The 24,541-nt window shown below is 37.0% G+C and overlaps 1 protein-coding gene across 1 annotated transcript in view; it reads left to right on the top strand.

The window, feature by feature from the left end:
• Positions 1-24,541, top strand: part of b4galt2 (beta-1,4-galactosyltransferase 2) — a 174,707-nt gene that overhangs the window by 60,353 nt on the left and 89,813 nt on the right. The window contains exons 3-4 of the mRNA XM_088014444.1: positions 10,818-10,936; positions 13,849-13,965. Of these exons, the coding sequence (XP_087870570.1) occupies positions 10,818-10,936; positions 13,849-13,965 (236 nt within the window). The remainder of the gene's footprint in view (positions 1-10,817; positions 10,937-13,848; positions 13,966-24,541) is intronic.

The raw sequence follows: 24,541 nt of genomic DNA, 5'->3' as shown, positions 1-24,541 counted from the left end.
CATATATTAAGTATGGCTTGACAGAAAACAGAAATTAGAAGGCGGATTCCAGTAGCAAAGCCTTCGTCTGTTTCTGCCTACTCTTGCTTTCCCTTCCATTCATTTTTTTTTCACTCTGCCCTCCTTTGTGTTCATTACTTTATCACTTTTTCCTTCTTCTCCAATTTCCTATTCCCTTCATTCCTCCCTTTTCACCACTCCATCACCCTCGCCCTCCTCCCTCCACCGATCTACCCTGCCCCTCTCTTCTTTCAGGTCTTTCAGAGCTCTCTGCTGAAATCGGATCTGTCACTGTGTCTTTGGAGACAGACACAGTGCGGTTGCCAGGGGTTTCAGCGCGGCAGAAAAGCAAAACTGCAGCTACATGAGTGCCGGTTTGGGCCAGAGGCCAAGCCTCTTCTGTTAGTCTCTGTGGCAGTGTCTCAGCATTTTGCGAATCGTCCTCTTGATAGGTTTATATCCGATAGAATATTGTCTTGTATATAAAAACAGTCTACAAAAAAAAAACAGGAGCTACAAAGTTAATGATAAACAAAACTGGGCTTCATTCTCTGAGGATCTTGGATGCCTTTAGTAACATTTCTTTGATCTCCATCCATTTCTGTGTTGTGATTTGTCGCTGTGGAACTGCACCCACTTAGCTGTGAGATGTGTTTATGTACTTTTACAGTAGCGCAGATGAAATCTTAGTCAACATTTGGTGTAGGGGTATCTCCAGGAAAAATCTGTTTTTTATAATTTGGTTTTAGTGATTAGGGGCTATAAACGGACATTACAGTGTAGCAGCTTGCTCATTAACTACTAATTGGAGTTGTTAATTTGTAAAATATTTAATTTTGGCCATCTTTAAAGAGCTGGAGTAGTGTTTTAACACCACACTTTCACTCTGTATCCCTGCATAATGTTGCTGCACATATAATTTTTTTCTAGTAAAATTATGTCATCACAGTGAGGAAACAATGTGTTTGTGTTTTTTATTCGCTGTGTAAATCTCTAGTTTCTGCTGCACCAGGCCAGCATGCAGTCCTGTGAAAATACTTATTAGGTAGAGCAACACATTTGCATAACAAAGGATAAGCTGTGCATAGAATGCAAAAGTCTACATCAACTAAAGTTTCCTGAGATTCATTTTGGAGATGAAGAAAAGCATATTGCTTCTGAGTTTATTATACTTTTAAATCTCCATTTCTGTTTTTCAGTTTAAACATTTCTGTTCATTAAAGCTACAAACCTTATCAGCCTTTTTGTGTTTGCTTTGTTATAAAAACAACTAAAAAAAAATAAGTCTTTTTTTATGTTTCTTCCTGTGTTTGTTGTATTTTTTGCTCTGGCAGTTAAAATTGATTGTGTTTAATTGTTTTGTTTTTTTTTCTTTGAGCGTGGTTTGACTGGAATATTTGGATTTCATGTAATCTTTAGATTTTCTTTTCATTTGGAGATTACTGTAGCAGTTTCTCAGATTTCAGCTGTAAGTAATTATCTGTAGCAAACTGTAAATTGTTACCATTTTTAAGTCTGCCTCAGTTTGTTCATGGGGAACCGCACATTTAACCTTTATTAAGATCTAGATCACTTTGCTAATTATGAATTTTAGAACAACAGAAATCACACAAATTTCTCCCGCTTTAATCTAAAATTTTGAGAATAAATTTTAGGTCTTTGTGAAGGTCTCTGCATCCCTCCTTCATTCAGTTTCATTACTCATTTCGGCATTGGCAAAAATGCTTTGATTTTATTTATTCACTGCTTTCTTTTGAACGCGTGAGCTTGCTTGTGTGTGTTTACTTATTGGTGTGATGTGTTCAGGATTGTATATCCACGCACAGCTGGATGCATGTGGATGGCCTTTAATGGTGACAGGCAGACGAAAGAAATTCCTAGAAGAAGGAAAGGAGATTAAAGGAGCGGAAGATCGAGACAGATGTAAACAGAGGGAGGCTGATACTCTGATGGATTTAAGTGCATCTGTGTTTAAGAGTGTGTCTGCTGACACTTGCAAACACACACATGCATAGTATCAAAGTTTGCCTTTAAGAAACGTCAAACGTCATCTTCTTTGGCTTCAATTATGTGCGAGTATGTTTTTTTTTTTTCTATAAACTTGTCTCATCATTTTTAAACCTTCATAAAAAAAAATGTTTGTATTTAGACAAACATTCAGAGTTGACATTTTGCTCTCACACATTTTACCATAATGAGTACATGTTTCAAAATTGTGTGCCTCAACATACAAAACTACCCTCACCACCCACGCAGGCACACATTACACCAGGCAATAATTTACCTGTTGCTACATATATAATACTTTTCAGAAGCCCTTCTTCCAAAACACTTTAAGGGGGATTAAGATGCCTTTTCGCCGTCTCTGTGTATTTTCTGAAAGAGCCGAGGAATCAAGAGGGGTTAAAGTCAAGTGAGGTTTGCAAAGCCCTGCATCAGCTGACTTGTGAAGAGATAAACTGGCGTAGGGACTCAAGCGATGTAACGCTGACAGATGGTCTGCACATTCATGCATCTGCCCATTTGTCCTGGCTTTAAAAGGTGAATGATGGATCTGTGAGGGATGTCATTTTAATCATAAAATAGTCATTGTTATGACCCTTAAGTGCTAGAAATATGGTGTTCATGTATGTTTCTATTTTTGATTAATCCCAGTTTCTTTGCTCAGATCTTGCAATTTAAGTCTATTACTTGTTAGTTGATTTATTCTCAGTCTTTGCTTTGGAATTGTTTCCTTAGATTAGTGGTTCTGTTTACTGTTTTCCGGTTTCAAGGTTTTTCTCTTTTTTGTTTTTCATTTTGCCCTCAGTCTGTTCTCAGCTGTTTCCTATCCCTTTACTTCCCTCTGTGTGCACTCTCACCTGCTTTACATTTTCACATGATTAGCTACTTTGGTTTCATTGTCCTTTCCTTCTTTCCCTCAGTATTTAAACTCTTCAGTTTGTTCTGTTTCTTACAAATGATAAAACTGCAAATGTCTAGTATCTTCGCACATTTTTGTGCTTTTTCTGACTTCACTTCAATCTATTCCCTGATACTAAGAGAAATGACTTCACTTAGTAAGAATGTCTGCACTGAGTATTGTTGTCAGCACAGCTTGGGAGTTCCTACAATAATGTGTTCCCTGATTGGAAAAATACGTCTTTTCATATATATTTTTTATAGATTTATATTTATGATTGTTTTTTGGATTTGTATATTTATAATTAATTTACATCATGTTGATACTTGTGATGTTGATCCTGTGATAAACAGGGGACCTTTTCACAGTAAAAAATGAGTAACCTGCTTAGATGCACCCCTCCTTACTAAACAGGATAAAACAACTGTTGGAAGGTATGCTTATTTATTTATTTAAAGACTCATTAATCACTCAGTAATGGACCAGTAACAACTCATTTCTCCTGTATAATGCTGTGTCCTTGCAAGATGATAAACACCTGCATGGTTATGGACCGGAGCTCCCTGCTCCGTTTCTGTTCCACTAAAGCTGCCAAACCATGCTGAGCAGCAGAGCCTTGGAGTCCTCAAGCATTTGGTTGTGGCTGCCACAGGATCCTCTGAGCATCCTGTTTGGACTGTGTGTTTGTCTTTGCTTGGGTCAGCAGCATTTGTGCCAACGAGTACAGAGGTTTACCAGCTGGACAGTGGCTGTGAGACCTGTGGGTTCTCTGCCAAATAACACTCACTCAGATGCTCATATCTGCATTTACGTGCACAAGCAGCAGCATGCTGCCACGTACCGCGGATTCCTCTGCCAGTCATGCATAGAGAACGCTGTATGTGGTGTGCATAACAATGAAAACTTGTACTGAGGGGAAATTTGGAGCTTTGTTTAAGAGGTTATTCCATAGATTACTTTGAATAGTTGATTTCTAAGTGAGATGTTTATTTTTGAGACAACGTGCTTTTAATTGGGTATTTTTTAAGAAGACAGTATGTCCTAAGTCCACATTTAAAACTCTTGTTAAGTCTAAACTATGAACAAAATATATATATATGAATTTGTCATAAATTGAAATGAAAGCTACAGCAGCAAGACTGCAGTGTAATGAAAGAAAAAAAGAAAAGCCGCTGTCATTCAAGTGATGTGTTGCCATGGCATTTGGCTCAGGACCTGAAAATCTCCTTCACTTTGTGTTTGTCGTTTACTTTCTGTGTTTCCTCACCCATTTCGTTTTCTCCTCCTCTGTCTTCCCCTTGACCCCCCTCCTTTGTTGTCCGGCTGCTATTCTTCAATAACTGACACTTTATCACTTGTATTTCACAGCCTTTACTTCCTTTATTCTTTTTTATCTTGGGTTTTTCTCGTATCGCCAGGACATGTATCCTCCATCTGTTTTATGCATCCAGCCTCTTCCGTTTCATCAGTGAACATTTTGGGGCTTGTGGATTTTTGCCATTAGGTGCTTTTTTTTTTTTTTTTACCTCGCCAGTTTGTGTAATGATCTGTAACACCCGTGCTGAGTAGTAGCACTCCAGCAAATGCTGATAAAAGTATTGTTTTGCCATGTAAGAAGCTCCACAATCAAATGATTTCCTATTTAGAATCAGCACTCTTATCTTTTCCCACTGTAATTAGCTTGATCGAGCTGCTTAAAATTCACGCTCATTAATGAGAGCTCTTGTTTGGGCTTGTTTATATGCACACAACTTGTTTGTCTTGCATCACACCAGAAAACACATCCTGATGATCAGAGATAGTTGCTCAACCAATTTGTGGCTGGGAGCGTGTCTGAACATGGGAACAAAGGAAATCCAAAAAGCTGCCTTAGCGGCAGAGCTGCGGTCTTTCAGATCAAAGAATGAAAATTGTTCTAGATTATTTCATTGTAGTTACATTTGCTTTGACACATAAAATATGCACCACAATGCAGTAAAACAGCATCTTCGCCTGGTTAATTTAAACATTTCTGCGTATTTTCATTGTGTTTATAATTAAGCCCTTATAACATCTTAATTATACATTTATAACCTATTATTGGTCAGTGCATATGCTTGTCAAACAATTGCTGCCATTTATAACGTAGAGCTTTATTAAGGTCAGTGTCCAAATTTGAGCTAATCTTAACTGTAGAAACAGATGTCCCTTTCATGTGTTGTTTATACTGACCTCTATGCAGGACAGTTCAATCGCCTTCTCTACCTCCGTTTCCAATTTCTTGTATTTATCATACAAAACCTTTAATACTGTCAGGCCTCTTTGTTATTCTTCTCATATTTCTTCTTAAAGATATTGTTAAAAAGCATATAATTGAAGCCCATTTAAATGTCCCCCAGGAAGATGATGCAGAGCCATTATATTGCAAAGCTGGGCTTTTTCTAGAACATTCATGCTTAAAAATAATGGGACTGAAAAAAAATATATATGTGCACTGCTTTGAAAACTATTTATATCGCTTGGGTATAAAATACTGTTGTAACATATGGATATTTCCTTAGACAAATACAAAAATATGATCTTATTTGCACTTAAAAGCTCTCCTTTAAAAATGAATCAATCCCAAAACAGACTCTTGAGTCCAGTTCTTTGATCCTCATTTCTTACTGTCTGGTTAGGCATCATCAGTGGTTCTGCCAGCAAAGCACAAGTTGTTTGATGCTTATACTTGGCTTACCGATACACTATGAGCAACATGAAAATGGGATTTCAACTCAAACAGAACACAGGGGGGCAGCAGATGTGCTGCCGCAACATGCAACAAAACTTAATTTAAAGCCAATATGATCTAAGCTAACAGCTTTCCCATCACAACACAAGGACGGCCAGGCAGAATCCCAGCTGGACCTATTGGGAGTTTGGTGTTAATAACCAAAACATAAACATACATTTTTAAAAAAAGAAGTGAAACAAAGAGATCATAAAAACTTTAGATTTAAAATTTCAGGTCAAAATTGCATCTAAGTTTTTTGCAAAGATGCCAAACAGTGCATCACCAGCCAAACTTAAGCCTTTTATTGAGAGAAAAAGATAAGTATTTATTGTGGCATCATTGTTAAAATCCTGATGAGCTCTGGTCCAAACTGGCCCTTGGGCAGTTCATACCCACACACGTCCTCAATTTCATACCCATGTACTTAACACTTGCCTGTCAGTGTATTCCTCTTGATGTTTGAGCACTTTGATAAAGTATAAATATGAATAATTATAAAAATACTCAAATCTCGTGTACGATTTACTTTTATGTAATGTGTAAGTATTATTTTCTGAATTGCTTTAAATTACACTGTTTCCATTGGTTGCTGTTCCCATCCTTGTTTTGGGCCAAACAACTCTATTATTAGAAATTAGGAGTCGTAATCAAACCAAAAGTAATTTTGAAAATCATCCAAAAGGATATTTTGAGCATCATGTCTGGTGATCAAAAGTAAAACTGTAAATGGACCAGTATTGATTAGTCTGCAAGCAGTCGATTCCTGTTGCAACACTTGGCCCAGCTATTATCCTTTAACATTTGTGCATGCGAGGACTGAGGCAAACGTAGAGGAGGCAAACGATACAAGTTTTACCTGTGTGGGGTCGGTTGGACCCCATTTCTACATACAAGGGTTTAAATAAAAAGTAACATTTTGGGATCGTGTTTGCGTCTTCAACTTGTTGAACCTCAGGTCAGTCAGTGCCCACATTGCTGCTGCTCCTCCTGCACCATTCCACCATCCTTCTTGAAAAATATCCCAAGATAGTTGAAATCTTCCACTTGAGGTGGATTCCAGAAACAATTCACCTTTTACTACTGAAAGATTATGGCCTCTGGTCCTGATGTTTCCCGGCACAGGCTGCTTGTGAAAGAAGGAAAACATTTTCATGCAAACCTGCTTGACAGGATCCTTTTTATAAAATCCATGTTTTCTTTGCTTGTCATTGGGTTTTCATTTTCTAGCTGCAGCTACATGACAACAAAGCCATCAATCTGCTGGTGTCACCTCCTTCCCTCAAACCCTTTGTGCTCGGTGTTGGTGAGCTCTGAATAAACTGCTGGTAACCTTTTTATCCTGTGTGTGTACGCTGGTTGTTGCATGTACACACACATTCCCACCAACGAAAGGTGATTTTTCTTTTATTTTTTTTGTTTGCTTTTTTTTTTTGCATCTCTCACAGTGATTCTTAGATGCCAATAATCCCCTGAGCCAACAAACAAGCACTCACACACAGCTGGGATTGTACATGGCCTTTGGCTTTAATGATTTCCTCAATCCTCTACAGTGATTCCTGAAAGGATGTGAAGAGGAGGGCCTGCGGGGGTATTTTAACAAAACAAAAAGAGATGAGAAGCTTTGAAGTTTATTGGTTTAAAAACTTTCTTGCCCTTTTTGTCTTTGCTTTCTTTTGTCATCTTTTTTTTCTTCCCTCCTTTTTTCTTTTTCATCGAGCTGGAAAGAATAGCAATTATCACCCAGAGCTGGTGGAAGCACTTGTAAATGATTGAAAGAGAAGAGGTGGGAGAGAGTGGACAGTCTAATAAGATCTGGAGAGCTGAAAGTCTCCATTGATACTCTGTTTCAGCAGCATGATGCCTCCTTTTTTCATCCATTCATCCTACGTTCTCTTCTCGTTTCTTCTCTTGTGCACTCTTTCTTGAACTTGCGCTCTCCACTCTTCCGGAGGCAAAAACAAACCCAAACGCAATTATAAACTCTGGACATTTCTCGGAAAACTGACCTTGGTGCTGCTTTGGATGTCACTTTAGCACACAAAGGCTCAAAAACTTTCAGAACAGGAGCGCTGAGGAACAAATCGCCTGCTGTGTGGGTTTGCATGATCAGATGGCCTGAACTGTTGTACTTCAAGGACATCACAAACCGTTCACACTCTTTGAAATTTTCCACATTTTCCCTTGTTACAACCGCAGACTTCCATGGATTTTTATTATTTTATGTGATAGATCAACACAAACCAGGGCATGAGTGGGGTTAAAACATAGTTAATGTTTTAACATTATCTAAAAAAAACAATAAATCCCTCATGTCTAGTCTCTTTTAATCTCATACCCCTAAATATAATTCACTCCATTAAATTGTTGTAGAAGTCACCTTTTTTTGTAAACTGAGTTACTTTGTGTGTAATTTATTCTTAGAGTGACTGAGGCTGTTCTATGAAGAAGAAATTGCATCATGAAGACCAATGCACACAACAGGCTCACAGATCTAAAATAAGGACATTTCTGAAGAGATGACAAAGCCACTGGGATCTACTGGTCAAGTCATGCCACACATCTGCTAAGTGGTTTTAAAAGCACATTTGAATTAACATGTTCATTCCACCCATTTTATATGAACTGTTAAGGATGCTTGTAATGGTGAACAAAAAAAAAAACAAAACAAAAAAAAAAACAAATTCATATAAACTCAAATTCAAAGTGACATTTTTTTTTTCTTCTATATTTTTCAAAATGGGAAAAGAGCAGGGCCATGAAATTCTACCACAGTAAACAATTAGTTTACCTTCTGGTGTTTTGCACATCAGTTCAGTACCATTAAATGTGGAAAATGCCGTGCCTATTAATGGGCCTCAGAATAAAGAACAAACCTGTTAAAAAGCCTAATAGACCTGTTAAGAACAGTAACCGGTGGAGCTGAGGGAACCTGACAGCGACCCAGAGGGGAATAGACATGTTAGGGATGTCTGCAATAACTCATCAATCTTTCTGCTTTGACATACGAGTTGGTATTTGGTGAGGATGGCAGAACAAATCAGCAACACACGGCAGGAGGAAAGAAACAGAAGCAGACAAACAGCAATAACTCTGTGAACAGCTGCCGTATCAGACGGAGAACCAACCTGAGTGCTCCCGTTTTCTGCTTCTTCTTGACCCAGGCTGAATCATAGCCTTAAATAAACCCCACATGCTGTTTACGTGTGTGTGTGTGTGCGTGTGTGCGTGTGTGTGTGTGTGTGTGTGTGTGTGCGTGCGCTTAGTTCTTCTGGTGTGCTCAAACTGTACTGTGTCAGTACATGTGGAGCTAACCTCACGGACTTGAGATATAGCTCATAATTATTGTCTGTGTGTGTGTGTGTGTATTACCATATATATTTGCAGACAGCGCACTGTTGTATCCCTTGGTGCAGCGGGTGTCCCAGATAAAGCAATCACACAGCCTGATTTTCTAATGTATTACTGTAATATCACTACATATACACATGAAACATTATTGTGTGGAATGTATTTGTGTTGGATAATTTGAATAATGTGTAAATTATATGAAAGCTCTAGCTTATCATCACATTTCTCAATCAATTTTACCTCAAACCACATTCATATACTTTTATTGTTCATAATGCAAATTTGCTCTGTCTGTCATTTACATGTGCCTACACAGTCTTCTGATTCAACTGAGGAAATTACAGTTTGAAGGCTTATTTGTGTTTCAGCTGCATAGCTAATAGCTTACAAAGTATATTAGCTACTGAAGTGCTCTGCTGTTAAAGGTAAAATCTTACAGAAGAACTTTTGTGACATCAGAGCCAATTGTCCCCTCTTTACTCTGGGCTATGTGCCCTCTTTACCACATAGCCCTCTTTACATTGAGATGATCCAATGGGCATCCTAGGCAGAGGCCCAGGAGCTGTTGCTCTTCATCAGAATTATATAACTGTTCAAGTGCATTTATGAAAATCATAGTAACCTGCCCATACCTTACCTTTTTATAAGTGAGAAGTGCTTAGCTAGTCATTGACTTATGAACAAGTCTGAATTGTACAGTTGCACTGATGGAGGTGAGCTGAAGCAGGCTGCAGTTATGTAAACCAGGGAGTTGCACTACAATGTGTGGTGTTAATATTGTTTCTGTCGATTTAGAAATGAGATTTTACAGTAAATTGTATTTAAATCCAGTATCTACAAGGTGTAAGTGGGGCAGTGGGGAAAGGGGTGGTGGTCTCTTTTTTTGATGGGTTGATTTCATTAGACTGTTACATAAAAATCCAATAAGATATATGAAACTTGTTGTTTTAATGTAGAAAGACATGCAAAATGTGTAGCATTCTTAATATTGATGCAAGGCAGTGTAGTTTTGCAGTCTCTGTTACCCTTGAAAACAAAGTTCCCAAGCAAGATTGCCTGATTATTACTCAAAATATCCGGTGTCATAAATTAATATCTATATTAATATATATTTTTTTAATTTAATCTTTATTCATAATACTTTTCTCACAAACTTTCTCTTGCCTATTCCCTACTGAGTAAGTTAATAGTTGTGTGATATTTAACTAAAATGAAAATAATAAACTTAACTTTGAGAGTTCAGGCTGTGCCTTGCATGGCATTGTGGTTGCAGGCTTGCTTGTATCACTTTTATAATTTACTGATAATGAATCTCGGAGTGAGAATACTTAATGCATACTTCAGAGACGCTGAAACATTTTCTCGCCATTAGTCTGAATACACAATCTCAAACACGCAGAAACGCACATGCATATGTAATATTTTGAACATTAAATAAATCATGGATAAATTAGTTTGATTCGACTCTTTGGCGGTAGAGCAGTGGAGACTAAATATTTTTCATGTTTTATTTTGAGTAACTTCAAAGTTTGTCTGTCTTTTTTAAACAATATGTGTCTTTAATAGCCTGTGTATCTAATTTAGCTATGCATTTTCAGGAGTGCATTTTTAGTATTGTAGCTGCTCACAGTCCCATGCTGCATGTGCAGCATCTCTTTCAAGCTAATAGCTCTATCTTTCCCTTGTGCCCTCAGTTGCAGTTCTTCCTCAGCTCATTTATTTCAATTTCTTCTGTTTTTTTTCCCACCATAGATGTCTTTGTTGTCTTTCCCATTTTGTAACTCTTCTCTCCTTTTTCCCTCTTTTTGACTTCAGTGGGGCGCTTGCTGATAGAGTTCAGTTCCCAGATGACAATGGAAAGACTGCAGAAAGAAAACCCAAACGTCACAGAGGGAGGCCGATACAAGCCGCCTGACTGCCGGCCGCGATGGAAGGTCTGTGGCTCTTTTTCTGTCTGATCGTTGTGTTTTTTCATGCTTTGTTTTTAAACTGATTAAAAGTGTTCAAACTAGTAGATTTTTCAAAATCATTTCTTACAATGGATATACTTAAACACATGATGTGTGGCACAAAACAAAATTAGCATGAAAGACATCTTATTTGATTGAGTTGTCTTGAAATTTATTGTTAAATGTATTGATTTAGAATGTAGAAATATATTGAATATAATGGATCATAATATGATAATATAAATATCCTTTTTTTTATCCCACACTGGGGAAATTCGGGTGTTTCAGCATCAATGTAAAGATAAGTGGATGCATGCATATTCGCACAAGGTAAACACAGAAACAAGAAGACCTGTACAGGGCATATTTATAACACAGCCATTAAAAAAATAACAGAGATTAAAAACAATTTGCAACTGAGTAGGTTAATTTAAAGAAAGTGTTTACTTGTCTATAAAAAGTAGCAAGTATCTGTTTTCAAAAAATGAAAAGAAAAATGCTTTTCTGCTCCCAATAAACATATTACCTTCCTAAAAATAGCCTGAATGTTTTCTCCTGCCGAGCAAAACCATCTCATCTACCCCTCTCTTTCCTTACGTAAATTTGTGACAGATGTCAATCAATAAGACAAAATATGTCCAATAAGATAATCAAAACGGATAATTTATCCGTTTTCAATGTGTTCTTAAGCAATATTTCTCTTTAACATAAACACTGTTAGAATTTATGTTAGAATCAAACACTAGATAAATCATTCAAAAGTCAAGATATTACCACTGCATCGAAGAAGTAAAATTATTTGACTTTTTAATAACAGAAATCAAGAACCACTGTTTTGCCATAATATATTATTCAATAAAGTGGATAATTTGTTATTTGGCCTTAACTGAACTAGAACTGAGATCTTTTCTTTTAACACCATTTTCTAAAGTTAACATTGTGGAAGTCTATTTGGAGTCTCGCTTTTCATCAAGATGTCCTCCAACCAGAAACATTTGACCAAGACTGGCACAACAGCATCTTATTTTCCTTTCTCTACATTCTGGCTCCATTCTCATAACTTTAACAAGTAAAAGCCTAAATTCTGGTGTGAAATATAAATCTGTTTGCCATAAAAGCATTTTTGCTTTTCTCCCAGTTTCATTAAGTATTGTTGTTATGACTAATTGCTTACTCTGAAGAATTATCCCTTTTCAACTTCTGTGGCTGATATAGAAATAATCTCCATGTATCACAAGACAAGATATTCTGAATTGAAACCCCTAAATCTCTTATCCCATTATGTAGAGAAAAGAAGCTACGCAATTATTTTGCTATAGCAAACCATGAGACAAGCCCCATAGTATCTCAAGATGATATCTTAATATTTTTCAAATATGTCTGTTTTCAGCTTGTATACGCTTAAGTATCTCATATATAAAATATTTTTAACAAAACTTTCAACCATCTCTGGATCAGCGATAAATCAACTCTGAAACAAAATAACTGAACCAAGATTTTCCCTGACTAGATATTTTAATAGAATGTGAGAAAACACTTTTTTTTCATCAGTGAGCATGAATATGCATTTATTGATCAGTCTAAAAACATAGTTTTAATAAATAAAAAAAAACACTTCTCATTAAATTACAACGCAATGTTTTGCACAGCAAACATGCATCTTGGCATTTTTCTTTTTTTTTTTTTTTGTTGCTGTGACATTTGCCACCAACTTGTACATTTCTGCAGAACAATCACACCCACACCTGACAACAGCAGCACCAAACAATCATGTTTCCTCTCAATAGGACCATTATAAATGTTTGGGGAGGACAAATAGGTCCGAGGTGTTCCCAAACAATAATCTGATGACTTGTATAACCCAGGTATTTTTTGTTGACACTTTGATACCCCAGAAATCTCCCAGTCTGATTTTTTTGTGCCGTATATGTGCTATTAATATGTCATTAAACCTCTCAAAAGTGCATCTACATTTTCGTTTGCAAAAGTAATATTTTATTAAGTTACAAAATAACTTTAGGGTATTTTCCTAAGTATTTTGTTTAATTTGACAGACCATCTGAAAGTATAGCATAATTGTGAAACGGAGAGAAAATGACACATGGTTTTCCAATTACAAATAAAAAAAAAAAATGGTAAAAGTGTATGTATTTAGAGCCTAACACCTTAATAGCTCTAAATAAAATCCACTACAATCAATTGCCTTTAGAATTTACCTAATTAAACCACAAAGAATAGGGCTGCATAATAAGAATGGAAAATTTTTGACGTCATTGTTGAATTTTAGAATATTAATTATGATTAATCAGTATCTGATTACATTTTCTTCATCACAAGGTCACCACCAAGGGTTGTTAGTTTTAAAATTTCATCCACTTAAAATCCACAAAAAGTCCAGAAATTGATGACAGAATCTATTCAACTGGCCAAATATATTGTTTACAGGCAGAATGTAAATGAAAGACATTTAAAATACATCATCCTGCCAAATATTCTCTCCAAGCAGTCATCTTACCTATTTTAGTGCCCACATCAATACTGTGATAGATTGTGACTCGAAGATTGTGTAAATGTAATGAAAACAATCATTCATTTTTCTTCAACCTTATAAATGTGCCCTACTTTGCGTAGACTTGTCATTTAACATCTTAACAAGATGAAAACTTTTAAGGCAATGCAGGATCAACCATTTCAAATGCTTATCTAAGTTTTGTTTCTGGTGGACACGAGGTTAGTGTGGATTAAAACAAAACTCAGTTTTTCAATGTTTTCCTGCTTTGATTTTCTCAGTTGGTCTTATTGTTCAGTGGCTGGTGATGAAATGAGGACATCTTGTGCACAAAAGGTTACAGGTAACAAACAGGTGATTACATAAGTTTGGCATCTTTGTTCTGCAGGTTGCCATCATTATCCCATTCCGTCACAGAGAAAATCACCTGAAGTACTGGCTCCACTATCTCCACCCGATCCTCAGACGGCAGAAGATTGACTACGGCATCTACATCATCAACCAGGTAGGGTGTCGAGAGTCTGGATGCTGTCATGCAAACCCAATGATTAGGATGTGGCCTGTCTGAGTTAAAATAATGTGTGGATGTCAGAGCTAAAAAATAAGATCAGCAAGAGATCTAATGGCATCAGGATCAAGATGAAGCCAACCAGACATGCAGTGTTTAACACCTGTCTCATTCCCAATGTGATAAAAAGTCGAACATCATGAACTTCTGGGTTTGTCACGGACGGCAGGAAACACTACAGAACCTAGTAGTTAAAATCTTAAAAGTAGTTTGGTCATTTTGAAAAAAAAAAAAATATTTTCTCCCAGTTGGTATGTAGACAGCAGGTGGAAGTGATGCAGAAATTGCTGTTTGCTATACGTTTGTGTAACTGTGGATCTGGTCAGAGTGCAAGCACAGTACCACAAGAGCAGCATTCACTTTCTACAAGGATGTACGCAATGTGTCAAATTCTTAATAAGAAACCCATGAAACATATTTTTCTTTAAAGATTCAATTGATAAAGCGCCACATTATTACCACCTTGAGTTCAAACTGTTCACTAATCGGTTTATTGCCTCGGAGTTGCCAACTGCTGGACAGCGTACATACGTTGTAGCCTGCTTGAAGGAATCTGCTAAACACAATCATCCATAATGGAACTGTTGCCTGAACAAGCTCTGTCAGGTTATATTATGGAAGGATATTAGGAGAACTGCAATCATTGTCAATTATTTGAAATTATTACAGTAGTTGACAAATCGAACGTGGAAACTCGGAGTAAATTATGATGCAAGCGCCTGAACTCCTAAGGTCTGCTCTCTCCCTTTCTCATCTCATGTTTTTAAGGCTTTCTCCTAAAAGTAGAACTGAACCTCAGAGCAAATGTCCAACCTCTTCCCTTTCAAAATCATTAGTTCAACAGAGGGATTTTAAATACTTTTTATGACATTGTGTGTGAGTTTTCCACGCTACATTAGGCGAGAATTCGTCTTCTTCTGCATTATGGGTAATGAGATCTCCTTCCTGGCCTTTCACTCCCCTGTGGGATTTGTGCAATGCCTTAATCACTCCCTCTGTGGAAAGGACCTTTTGGTTCCGCTTGCCCTGCTGTGCTCTGTTCTTCCAAATTCATGGCACTTGCACTGCCTTTCTTACATTTGTACACATTTTTGTGTGTGTGTGTCTACAAATACTTCTTATGTCAAATGAGTGAATGTCTGTTCACCTCTAAACCAAAGGACTGTAACATTTTCAGCAAAAGTGAAAAGGTCCTGAATGTGGACAATCAGTAAGTTAGATATTAGATTAAATCAGAAAATTAAAATTATAAATTGGTGTAAAACACCCATAGACCAAAGCTTTAACATGAGCTCCTTGTAAATTTGAGAAATATGCACAAAAGCTTTAAACATTTAGAAAACGTAAACACAAATATAAAGAAAAGAAGAATGGAATGAATAAAAGAAAAACAACAATGGAAAACAAATGTCAGAAAATAGGAAAAGTTGAGGAAGGAGAGAAGTAACATGAATGACTGAAAAGGGATTTTGTGCCTTGTCCAAGGACAGCTTTCCAATCACACTAAGGCACTCCCACACTGCAAGGCCCACTGTTTATTCACCAGGCTGCTGCACCCTCCTGTTACAGATCAGCCTTCCGACTGATGTAATGTCACATTACAAGGTAGTTAATTTTGACCCTCAGCAGCATCTTCAGCTCCGTCACCTCCACTTCAGACAAACACTAATTCACTGCCTGACTGCAATTATCTGTTAAACCATCAACATTCGCTCCAGTCGGTGACTTGGGGTTCAGGGTCTGCACAGTTTGAAGTAGAAGAGCCTTTCATGTCATTTTTGAAGTAGTTTTTTTTTTTTTTTTTACTTGCTGGGTTGTAATGAAGGGTTTTCTCACGGCGTAGTGACATCATCAGCACTCCATATTTGAGCAGAGGCTAAAATCATTAAGCCAGACGTCCGGCTGTTGAGGACTGTTGCTGGATTTAGTCCTTGCGTTTCTGTCCTCGTGTTTTCTGTCTATGAATGACAATAATACCACAGATCTTAAAAGGAAAAGGTTAAGCTGAAACCTTTTTATTACTGTTCCCAACATTTTAAATCTATTAAATGAGATGATACAGAAATTGCCAGATTGATTTGAGTTTTCTCTGGGCTGTTTATGGTATAATCCCGCAGTGACAACAGACCTGTTTTCAAGTCACTTCCGCTTTAGCTTTAATTTTTACATATGGTTTATGCTGTGGTACTTGTCTTTCAATCATGTTTTTAAAGTCTTTGTTTAGTCTGTCTGGGCTTGAGCTACATATTTTTTATTCTTTTGGTCCTGTATGTCCTGGACTCAGTTTATAAAACTGGTTTACTGCGATTTTTCTTTTTTCTTACTATTATTTCAGCAGATTTGTTTTTCAATTAAATTGCACTTTTCCAACTTAAAAAGAATGAAATAAGAGTAGCACATTTTTTAAAAACCTACAAAATGATAAATTTGAATTCAATATTTCAATAAAATTATCAAAGTGGACTTTTGCTAAACATCATGTGGAAAACAAAACATGAAGAGGTTCTTCCGTGTTTGGCTTATTAGAAGAAAATCGTAAAATGTCAGTAGTTTTGTTTTGTCTTAGTCCAGAAATACATCATACAATTTGGACTTTTGGGGCTAAGTGAATTGAATCAAACATTTCCATTTAGTCAGGACTCTCAGTTAAACGTCTTGGCCATTTCCCACTGATTATGAGATGAGCAAAGCAGGTAGATGCTTAAAAGGGATTGGCAGGAAGGCAGATGGAGAGGAACCAAATCAAAAGGACAGGGGTGGGATTTTGATGACAAGAGCTCCTAATGTGTTTGACACGATGAACGATTAAAGCTTTACAGTGGCTGACACTTTGCGAGAGTTCACAGCAGAGCATTTTTCTATCGTGCTCAGTCAGGTGTTAAATGAGTACAAGTCTGGACCCTTTTAACACAGATTCACTGAGGATGGTTGAGGCGAGCGTGTTTGTCTGATAGTGGTGGGGGTAAGTGTTAATCATGTTTTGCCTTGCAGTCTTATCCAGGCTAACAGATCAAGACAGTCTCGTGCTCGGTGTTGAAACAGGTTTTTGCAGAAAGAAGGCCTTTCTGTGAAATAAAAGACACAGGTTATGAGCTAATTGAAATATTAGACATTCCAGGTTTTCACACACCTTGATTATGTTAAACGAAAGGCTTGAGCCTAAGATGACAGTCGCTTTACCGTAATAAAAGAATAAGACTGATGATTATTCCTGCTGTCGTGGTAAAACAAATTTGTTTTTGTTTTTTTTATAATGGCATAACAAAAATCCACTTTGTTTATCATGTCTTTAAAATGACGTTAACAAAATAGCAGTCTGTCCCATTCGCTGCCCTGGAGCTATAAACAAGATTGCATATTAACTCTGAATGACTCAGTTCATTCTTTTTCTACAGTGTATGGAGGGGAAACATACTACTTAGAGATGCTCCCTTCCTCCCTTCAGGCCCAGTCTGTTCTAATCTGTTGGCTCTAATGGCCTGAACCAACAACACCCACCCAGCATTTCACAATCGTCTCTGCTACAATTCATTCGGTGAGAACAGGTTAAATGAGGTACAACATAAGCGCACACCTCTCAAGTACGGGAAAAGTGATCAACATTGATCACAACAGGAAATGACTCTTAAGCAACAGCAAGTCTTCATTCAATACCTTTTGTACGTTCTGTCTTTTTTTCCTCAGCCTCTGACAGGTCAGTTAGGAACAACAAAATTATTTAAATTTGATAAATGCCCAAATACTTAACAAGATGATTTTTCAAGAATTTCTCCTGATGCCCTGAGATGTTACTTTAATATTTTCCCATGATGCTTCATCCCATAATGTTTTTGAGGTGCTCAACTCTCCCCTGAAACAAAACATCCACACATGGCTTGTCACAAAATGCACATTTGGGCCAAACACTGCAATTTTAGTTTCATCAGAGCACATCATATGTCTTAACTAATTACATTTACGTGTCCCTTGGTGTATCAATTATATGTTTTTTATGTGTGTGTGTGTTTGAGGTGCTGGCATCTTTCTCTCCGAGTGAACTTATTTCGGCTAATGAGTGTGTTATATGATTTGTTCACAAATTCCTTTTAATTTTATTCAGGGGTCGATGAGCACATTTCACACTGAGTGGATTGATCTCTGGGACAAAGAACAGAAAGGCTGAATATTGGAATTAAATTTTTCTGTCTGTGTGTTCATTATTTTGGTGCCTCGTTTGATCACACCTGTCAATGTCTTGTGAATTACAATTTGCTCTGAGAGGTTTTAAGATTTTCCTTTCTGCTGTTTGAGCCAACCCGCTGCCCCTACTTGGCTTCAGCTGGACATAGCCATCATCTCGCTCTCTGAAAACTGGTACATTGTGTGGGCGTTGCAGAGGGATCATGCTGAAAGTGATGTAGCAACCTTGCTGTTCTGCCCTGCTGCTCTCTGTCCTCTCTGCCTGCTGAAAACGAGGACCAGTATTTGTTGGCTACCGGCTCAGTGTGTAAACTGGAGAAAAGCCCAGAAATAAGCTGAAAGTGTGAGGCAGGGAAAGAAAGATGAAAACAAGTCAGGTGAGGAAAAAGTGAGTAGGAGAGGTTAGAGACGGGTGATGGGGTGGATAACAGAGGTGATGATGGAGGAAGGACCATCTGCTGTTTGGATTTATTTTCATTGGGAAAGATTAAGGTTAATCCAAAACTCAGAATCAGTATTGATTTATTAATTATAATAACCGAGAGCAGAAGAAAATATCTAGAAAGTGGAAGTCGCTTTCCTTTCTTATTTCATCTCTGTTGTTAACATTTAATTAGTTACGATTGGATACATTGGAGCTTTACACTTTACAGCAGGGGTCTCCAACTCTAGGCCTGGACAACAGGCCATCAGCAGGCCATCTGATTTCATGATGCGTCTGCAATGAAGTATTACTCTAACAAAGGTCACCTTAGAATCAGAATATATGTGCATATTAGGTAAAGTGTAAATTCTTGCTTGAAAATTTAACATGGACCTTAAGTTGTAAACTTTTAAGTTTGTTTGTGACTCCTGGTTTTGTCATATTTATCTATTTTACTTATTTAATACAGACAATACTGTGAAAGGCAAAATAAATAAATAAAAATGTCACACTGCAACAATTAAATCATGTTTTGTTTTAGTTATAGACTTACAGAAAATGTGTCATGACAACTTATTAATGCTATGGATGAGATAAATCACATCTAACATTTTTCACTGTGTTTTAAAGACATTTAGACTAGGGCTGAAACGATTCCTCGAATGATTCGAGTACCTCGATTACTAAAATTCCTCGAGGAAAATTTACCTGCCTCGAAGCTTCGTTAATTTATGTTTTATTAGTTAGCGCACCGTGTTCCGGCCGGGACTTCATTTGCGTTGCGCGGAGCTCTCACTTCCGCCTCTGAGTTGTTGACAAAAGCTAAGTCTCAGCGGCATAAAGTCCAATTTTCAAGATTGGCCTGTGGGGATTTTATTGATTGATGATAATGCCCGACCTTAAAATGACTGGGGGAATGCCTGGAGTACGGCAGCATTTCTCCTCCGGGGCTGCTGGTTGAAAGCGAACGGCGGGAAGAGCGCTGAGGTGAGCGGATAGCCTGAACAGGGCGGGCGGCTGAGTAGCTGATGCTTACCGTGTAAATGTAGCTTTACCGACGAACCGCACAATAAATTTCATATCCCGGTCTGAAGAAACGGGTGGCGGAGCGCATCGTACATGGCTGGTAGATGAGTTTCTGAGTGTGACCAGTGAAGGTGTCGTAAATATCCCGTATTGCTTCCCCCCGTGTTCGTCCCCCGGTCTAACGGTTCGTCAGTCCGCTGGTCTATTTCCTCCCCTCCACCCCATGTTCGTTCATTCGCCCTCTCCTCCCACTCCAGGCGGCATTTCCCGTATTTTCAAACCCAAAGCGTGACAGGTTAGGTGGCAAGGTGAGTTTAATTAATCTATTAAACTCACTGAAGATGAATACATAAACTAAAAGCTGGATTGTAGACATTTTTTATAAGCATATTTGTGAGCCTGCCTCTTTGTTATTAAATTCAATATAATTTCAGATTTTTCTATAACTTTTCTTCTGGTTAACTTAGAAAGTGAGCTATTATTGTTACAGGTTAGTTTTCTAAACTACAAAAAAAGCAACTGTTAGGGATGCTCAAATATGAAAAATTGGACTGATATTGATATCTGATAGTAACACCGGTATTATGCCAGATTTACCAATATTTCATTTTATATTTTTTTTTATCCGATTACTCGATTAATCGTAAGAATAATCGATAGATTACTCGATTACTAAAATATTCGTTTACAACAGCCCTAATTTAGACAAATAGTTGAAAGGAAGGGAAAAGCTTTGCAAATCTGCATTTTCTTGATTTTTTACAGACGCCACAAATTTGAAAAAAAAAAGTAGATAAGGGAACTAGTTTTTGCAGCTGACCACAAAATAGAATATTGATCTGATGAAAAAAGCAACTCTTTTCTTTATCTCCTTCACAATGCTCTCCTGAATCAGTATGTTCTGCTGGTTGGAAGGTTGTTATTGTTTTGCCAGAGAACGTTTTTTACAATGTTCTTCTTTACTCTGCATCCCTTTTAGATGCTTTAACTCCTAAATGTGTAATATTGTGACAATAGCGCGATTAAATGTTCTGAAATCTTCCCTTCTCCCCCTTAATTAAACAACTTCAGCCACAGTCACTGCAAAATGCTAAATGTTTAATGGCTTTGTTCCCAAATATGTAATTACAGGAAAAAAAAAAAAACATTTTATCACAGTAAAATAAAAAATGTAGTGTGACCTGTCCAATAAAGAAAGAGAGTTCACAGATTATCCTAATTGGTTTTGACAAGCAGAACAAATTTTACTGTTGTGCTGCATTTCAATAACAGTTCTTATTAAATGGCTCATTATTGGGAGAGATTATTCTTGGTTAGTTGCCCAAATAATCATTTATTTGGCTCCCAGACAAATGGGTTTTGAGTGTGTTCATTAGCCTTCTTTGACTTTATTAGTTGCACTCTCAGGCAGCTGATATCAAAACCTCAGAAACAAAGTGTTATAAAGTTTTTAAATTTAGCTTGTTTAATTAAAAGTTGTGTCTTAAATTCTAATGCTTATGAAGGGTTCTTTGTTATAAACTACCTGGACCAGATTAGCTGCATATACCGCTGTCTTTTTCTTGACTTTGTCTTTTGATTAAACAAATGTCTAAAGAAAGCACTATACCAACTTGAGATGTTATTTTCCAGTTCATAAAACCAAACAGATCATCGTATCCAGATTGGATTTACTATTTTTAATTCAAGTACCTACCAAGAATAATACAGAAACACACGAGTTATCCATTAACAGTTCAAAGTAAATCCTCCAAAGAGGCTTTTGTAAAACAAGCAAATAACCTCAGTTGTATTATTGCTATTATTATCTCAACTTTTACTGTTTGCATGCATTTTGCGTTTCATTAAATGTCTATTCTAATTTGAGGTAAATTTGAATCTTTCCTAAGTGCTCCAATGAAGCACTGCCTTCCATAGTTCAGTCCACTATTGTAACACCTCAACTCTGACAACTTATCACTAAGAACATCATGTACATCTCTGCCAATTTATCGTCTAGTCATGATTTCCTCTTTGCATGCTTTAATCAGTTTTTCATTGTCATTAAAATATCCCTACTTTTACGGTCCTTTCCTTGGGTCTGCAGCTTAAGGGACTCAAATGTTGCATTTGATTGGCAACACAAAAAGAGAGGTTTTATTTTTTCCTTATTAGTGTTGTTACGCAATACAGTTTCAATGGTAATTTTATCTTAGAATGTTGTTACTAATCACCAGTGACGTTATCATAGTAATCAATAAGACCAGTAACTGCTCCAGCCTTGGACTTCTCTTGTTTGCTCCCAGCACATCTTCTTTGCTTTTGTTGCCTCTCTGAATGTCTTTCTTCATTCTCTCTTGTTCTAGTGAGTTATGTTCTCAGCAAATGTATGTCTTACACTTACATTTAAAGAAATCTAAATCACAGTTAGTGATGACTAAAGTAGTCCATCCCTTAATTAGGATTTTCATCACTCTTCATCTGAAGACGCTATCTTTTTAAGCTGTTTCCACATTTAATCGTTGGATTATATATAGAACATGTCAAACTGTACAAAATGGGATAAAACAAGTCCAAAGAAATTGCTTAAAATCAAATGCTAACATTAACTCTGCAGGGACAAAAGAGTATTGTGACAGTACAGCATATGTGACTGTTAGTTCTCCTTTTCCTCTAATTAACTCATTACAGGCTTACAGTATTTGAGCTGCGGTAAGCCTGTGATTTAAATCCAGTATCTAAACACATTCCTTCTCAGAAGACGGTGCACTAATGCAGAACTTACTCCAATATATAGAAGTATGTGCCAGGGGAGCTTCTGGTGAGGAATGTCCAGATTGATGGTGTTGAAATTAACATCAGTTTTATCATACGGTTTCTCGAGCCACTGCGTGATCTGGTTCATCTGAACTTATTGTTTTCAAGAAGATAAAGAGAGGACAAAAAAATACATCTTTCGATCCATTCAATCCACCATACAACACTCCCGTATGACTGGTTCAAGATAGCTTGGTGCCCACCAATTATTAACATATGCCCTTTCTGGCTTATTAAACTCCCAATGCTGCTGCCAAGCTCTAATTTGCCACTGTGAGACCCTTTAAAAGGGCATTGCAGCCATTGAAGCAAATTTATTTTGATCAGCACTGACTGCATTGGCAACTTTTAAGACACTTGCATGGTTGTTGTTCTCGTCGCCTTATGTCTGCCCAAGATTGCCTTTGTTACCAGACAAAGAGACAATACTGAAGACCTTTTGCTGTCAGCCATCTCCTAAAAGTACTAATAAATACTAATAAAAATACTAATAAATATACTGACCAGATTAGTGGGCTGTATAACTAGTAGTTGTCCTTTCAACAGATTACCCAACATGAGCTTTAAATCTATGCAGCTCCTCCAGAGATACCATAGGCCTCTTTGCTGCTTAATGACCTGCCAGGTGCTCAGTTCAAAGAATGGGTTATTATCTTACAAACTAACCTTTTAACAACTCGTTTGTCACAGAACAGCTGGATTTATACTGAGTTCGACTGTCACAAAGGTGGGCTGCAATCACTAGATGAATTGTAGAGGTAGTTGATTTTACTAGATTTATAAGATGAAAGGAGTAGAATGCTAATTCATGCCACCTGATTTTTACTTGTCACAAAAAAGTAATAATAAATCCTCTTTCGTTCCCTTAACAGGTTTACTCTACTATGGGTTGGTCTATCGTCTAAAAATCGAATTAAACATTTTTTAAGTTATTTCAACTGCAAATGTCAAAGGTTGCAGTTGAAATGAGACAAAATGCTAAAAGTCCAAACAATCATTTTGTAAGGCACTACGTATACTTCTCATGCACCCCACCTTTTTTCGCTTGATGATATTAAATAGCTGTTTACACTTTATTCTTTAAACTGATATTGCTATTCAAAAATTTGATAACAGCTTTAGCAAACCTTCAGACACTTTGACAGATTTGTGTTGCAACGACCTGGAAATGCCACTCTGATTCAAACGTGTTCATTGTTCTGCTGTTTTCTCCGTCTGCACCCACCTCTGCTTCGCACGGAAACTGTAGCCTTACGTCATTTTGCCGCTTGCACACCGACTTGACAGAAAAGTACAAATGCATGTTTTCTTTTTTCCTGCCTATAAAGGCTGGTGGGGCAAGAGGGGGTTAATAATGCATCTAAAGTGCTTCTTACACTAATGGATTTTGAATAGATTTCAGTTCGTCGCATATCCAGCTTTAGTTAAGATGGTGCTCTTATGTAAAATGTAAAGCCGGGTTCCCAGTTTCATGAAAGACTCCCGCTGTTGTTCTGAATGTTTCAGTTTATTTGCTGTAAGTCTCAATGACGTTCAGCTTACTTTCATTTAAATTACTGTGAAAGTCCATATGATAAAATCCTCTTGAAAGACAAATTTATTTACTAACTTGTCTCTAATTAGTTAAATACAACTCACTAATTACTGTTTTAAAAAGTCCCTAAAATGTATTGAATATACCACTGCAGGAAAATGTTTTGGATTATATGTGGTGAAATACTGTTGATTTTGAATGCTGGATGAGAATAATCAGTTCTTGACCTATTATGTATAGAATTCCTTTGTTGTTATTTGATATATTGTTTATGTTGAATACAGTCCCTTTTTTTATATGTAATAAAGTCTTTATTGTGATGGTAATACATTTGAATTGACTCTAGCCTCCGCAAACACAGGGCCAATTAAAATTCAGGATTGCCTACTTCAGTTTAGGGATAACTGCTTACACACAATTAACCATCAGATCTAAATTTTAAATGCTTAATTTCATAAAATAAATGATGTTTGTCAACATAATCTTTATTGTATGAGAAAAAAAATAGAAAATACTAGATCCAAAAAACCTAAGTCTGTAGGGCAACACTGCTT

This window comes from Poecilia mexicana, unplaced genomic scaffold, assembly GCF_051168715.1.
Source record: "Poecilia mexicana isolate PSO_F unplaced genomic scaffold, ASM5116871v1 scaffold_17, whole genome shotgun sequence".
Taxonomy (NCBI): domain Eukaryota; kingdom Metazoa; phylum Chordata; class Actinopteri; order Cyprinodontiformes; family Poeciliidae; genus Poecilia; species Poecilia mexicana.
The sequence above is the reverse complement of the archived record's forward strand: the minus strand, read 5'-3'. Positions and strand labels throughout refer to the sequence as shown.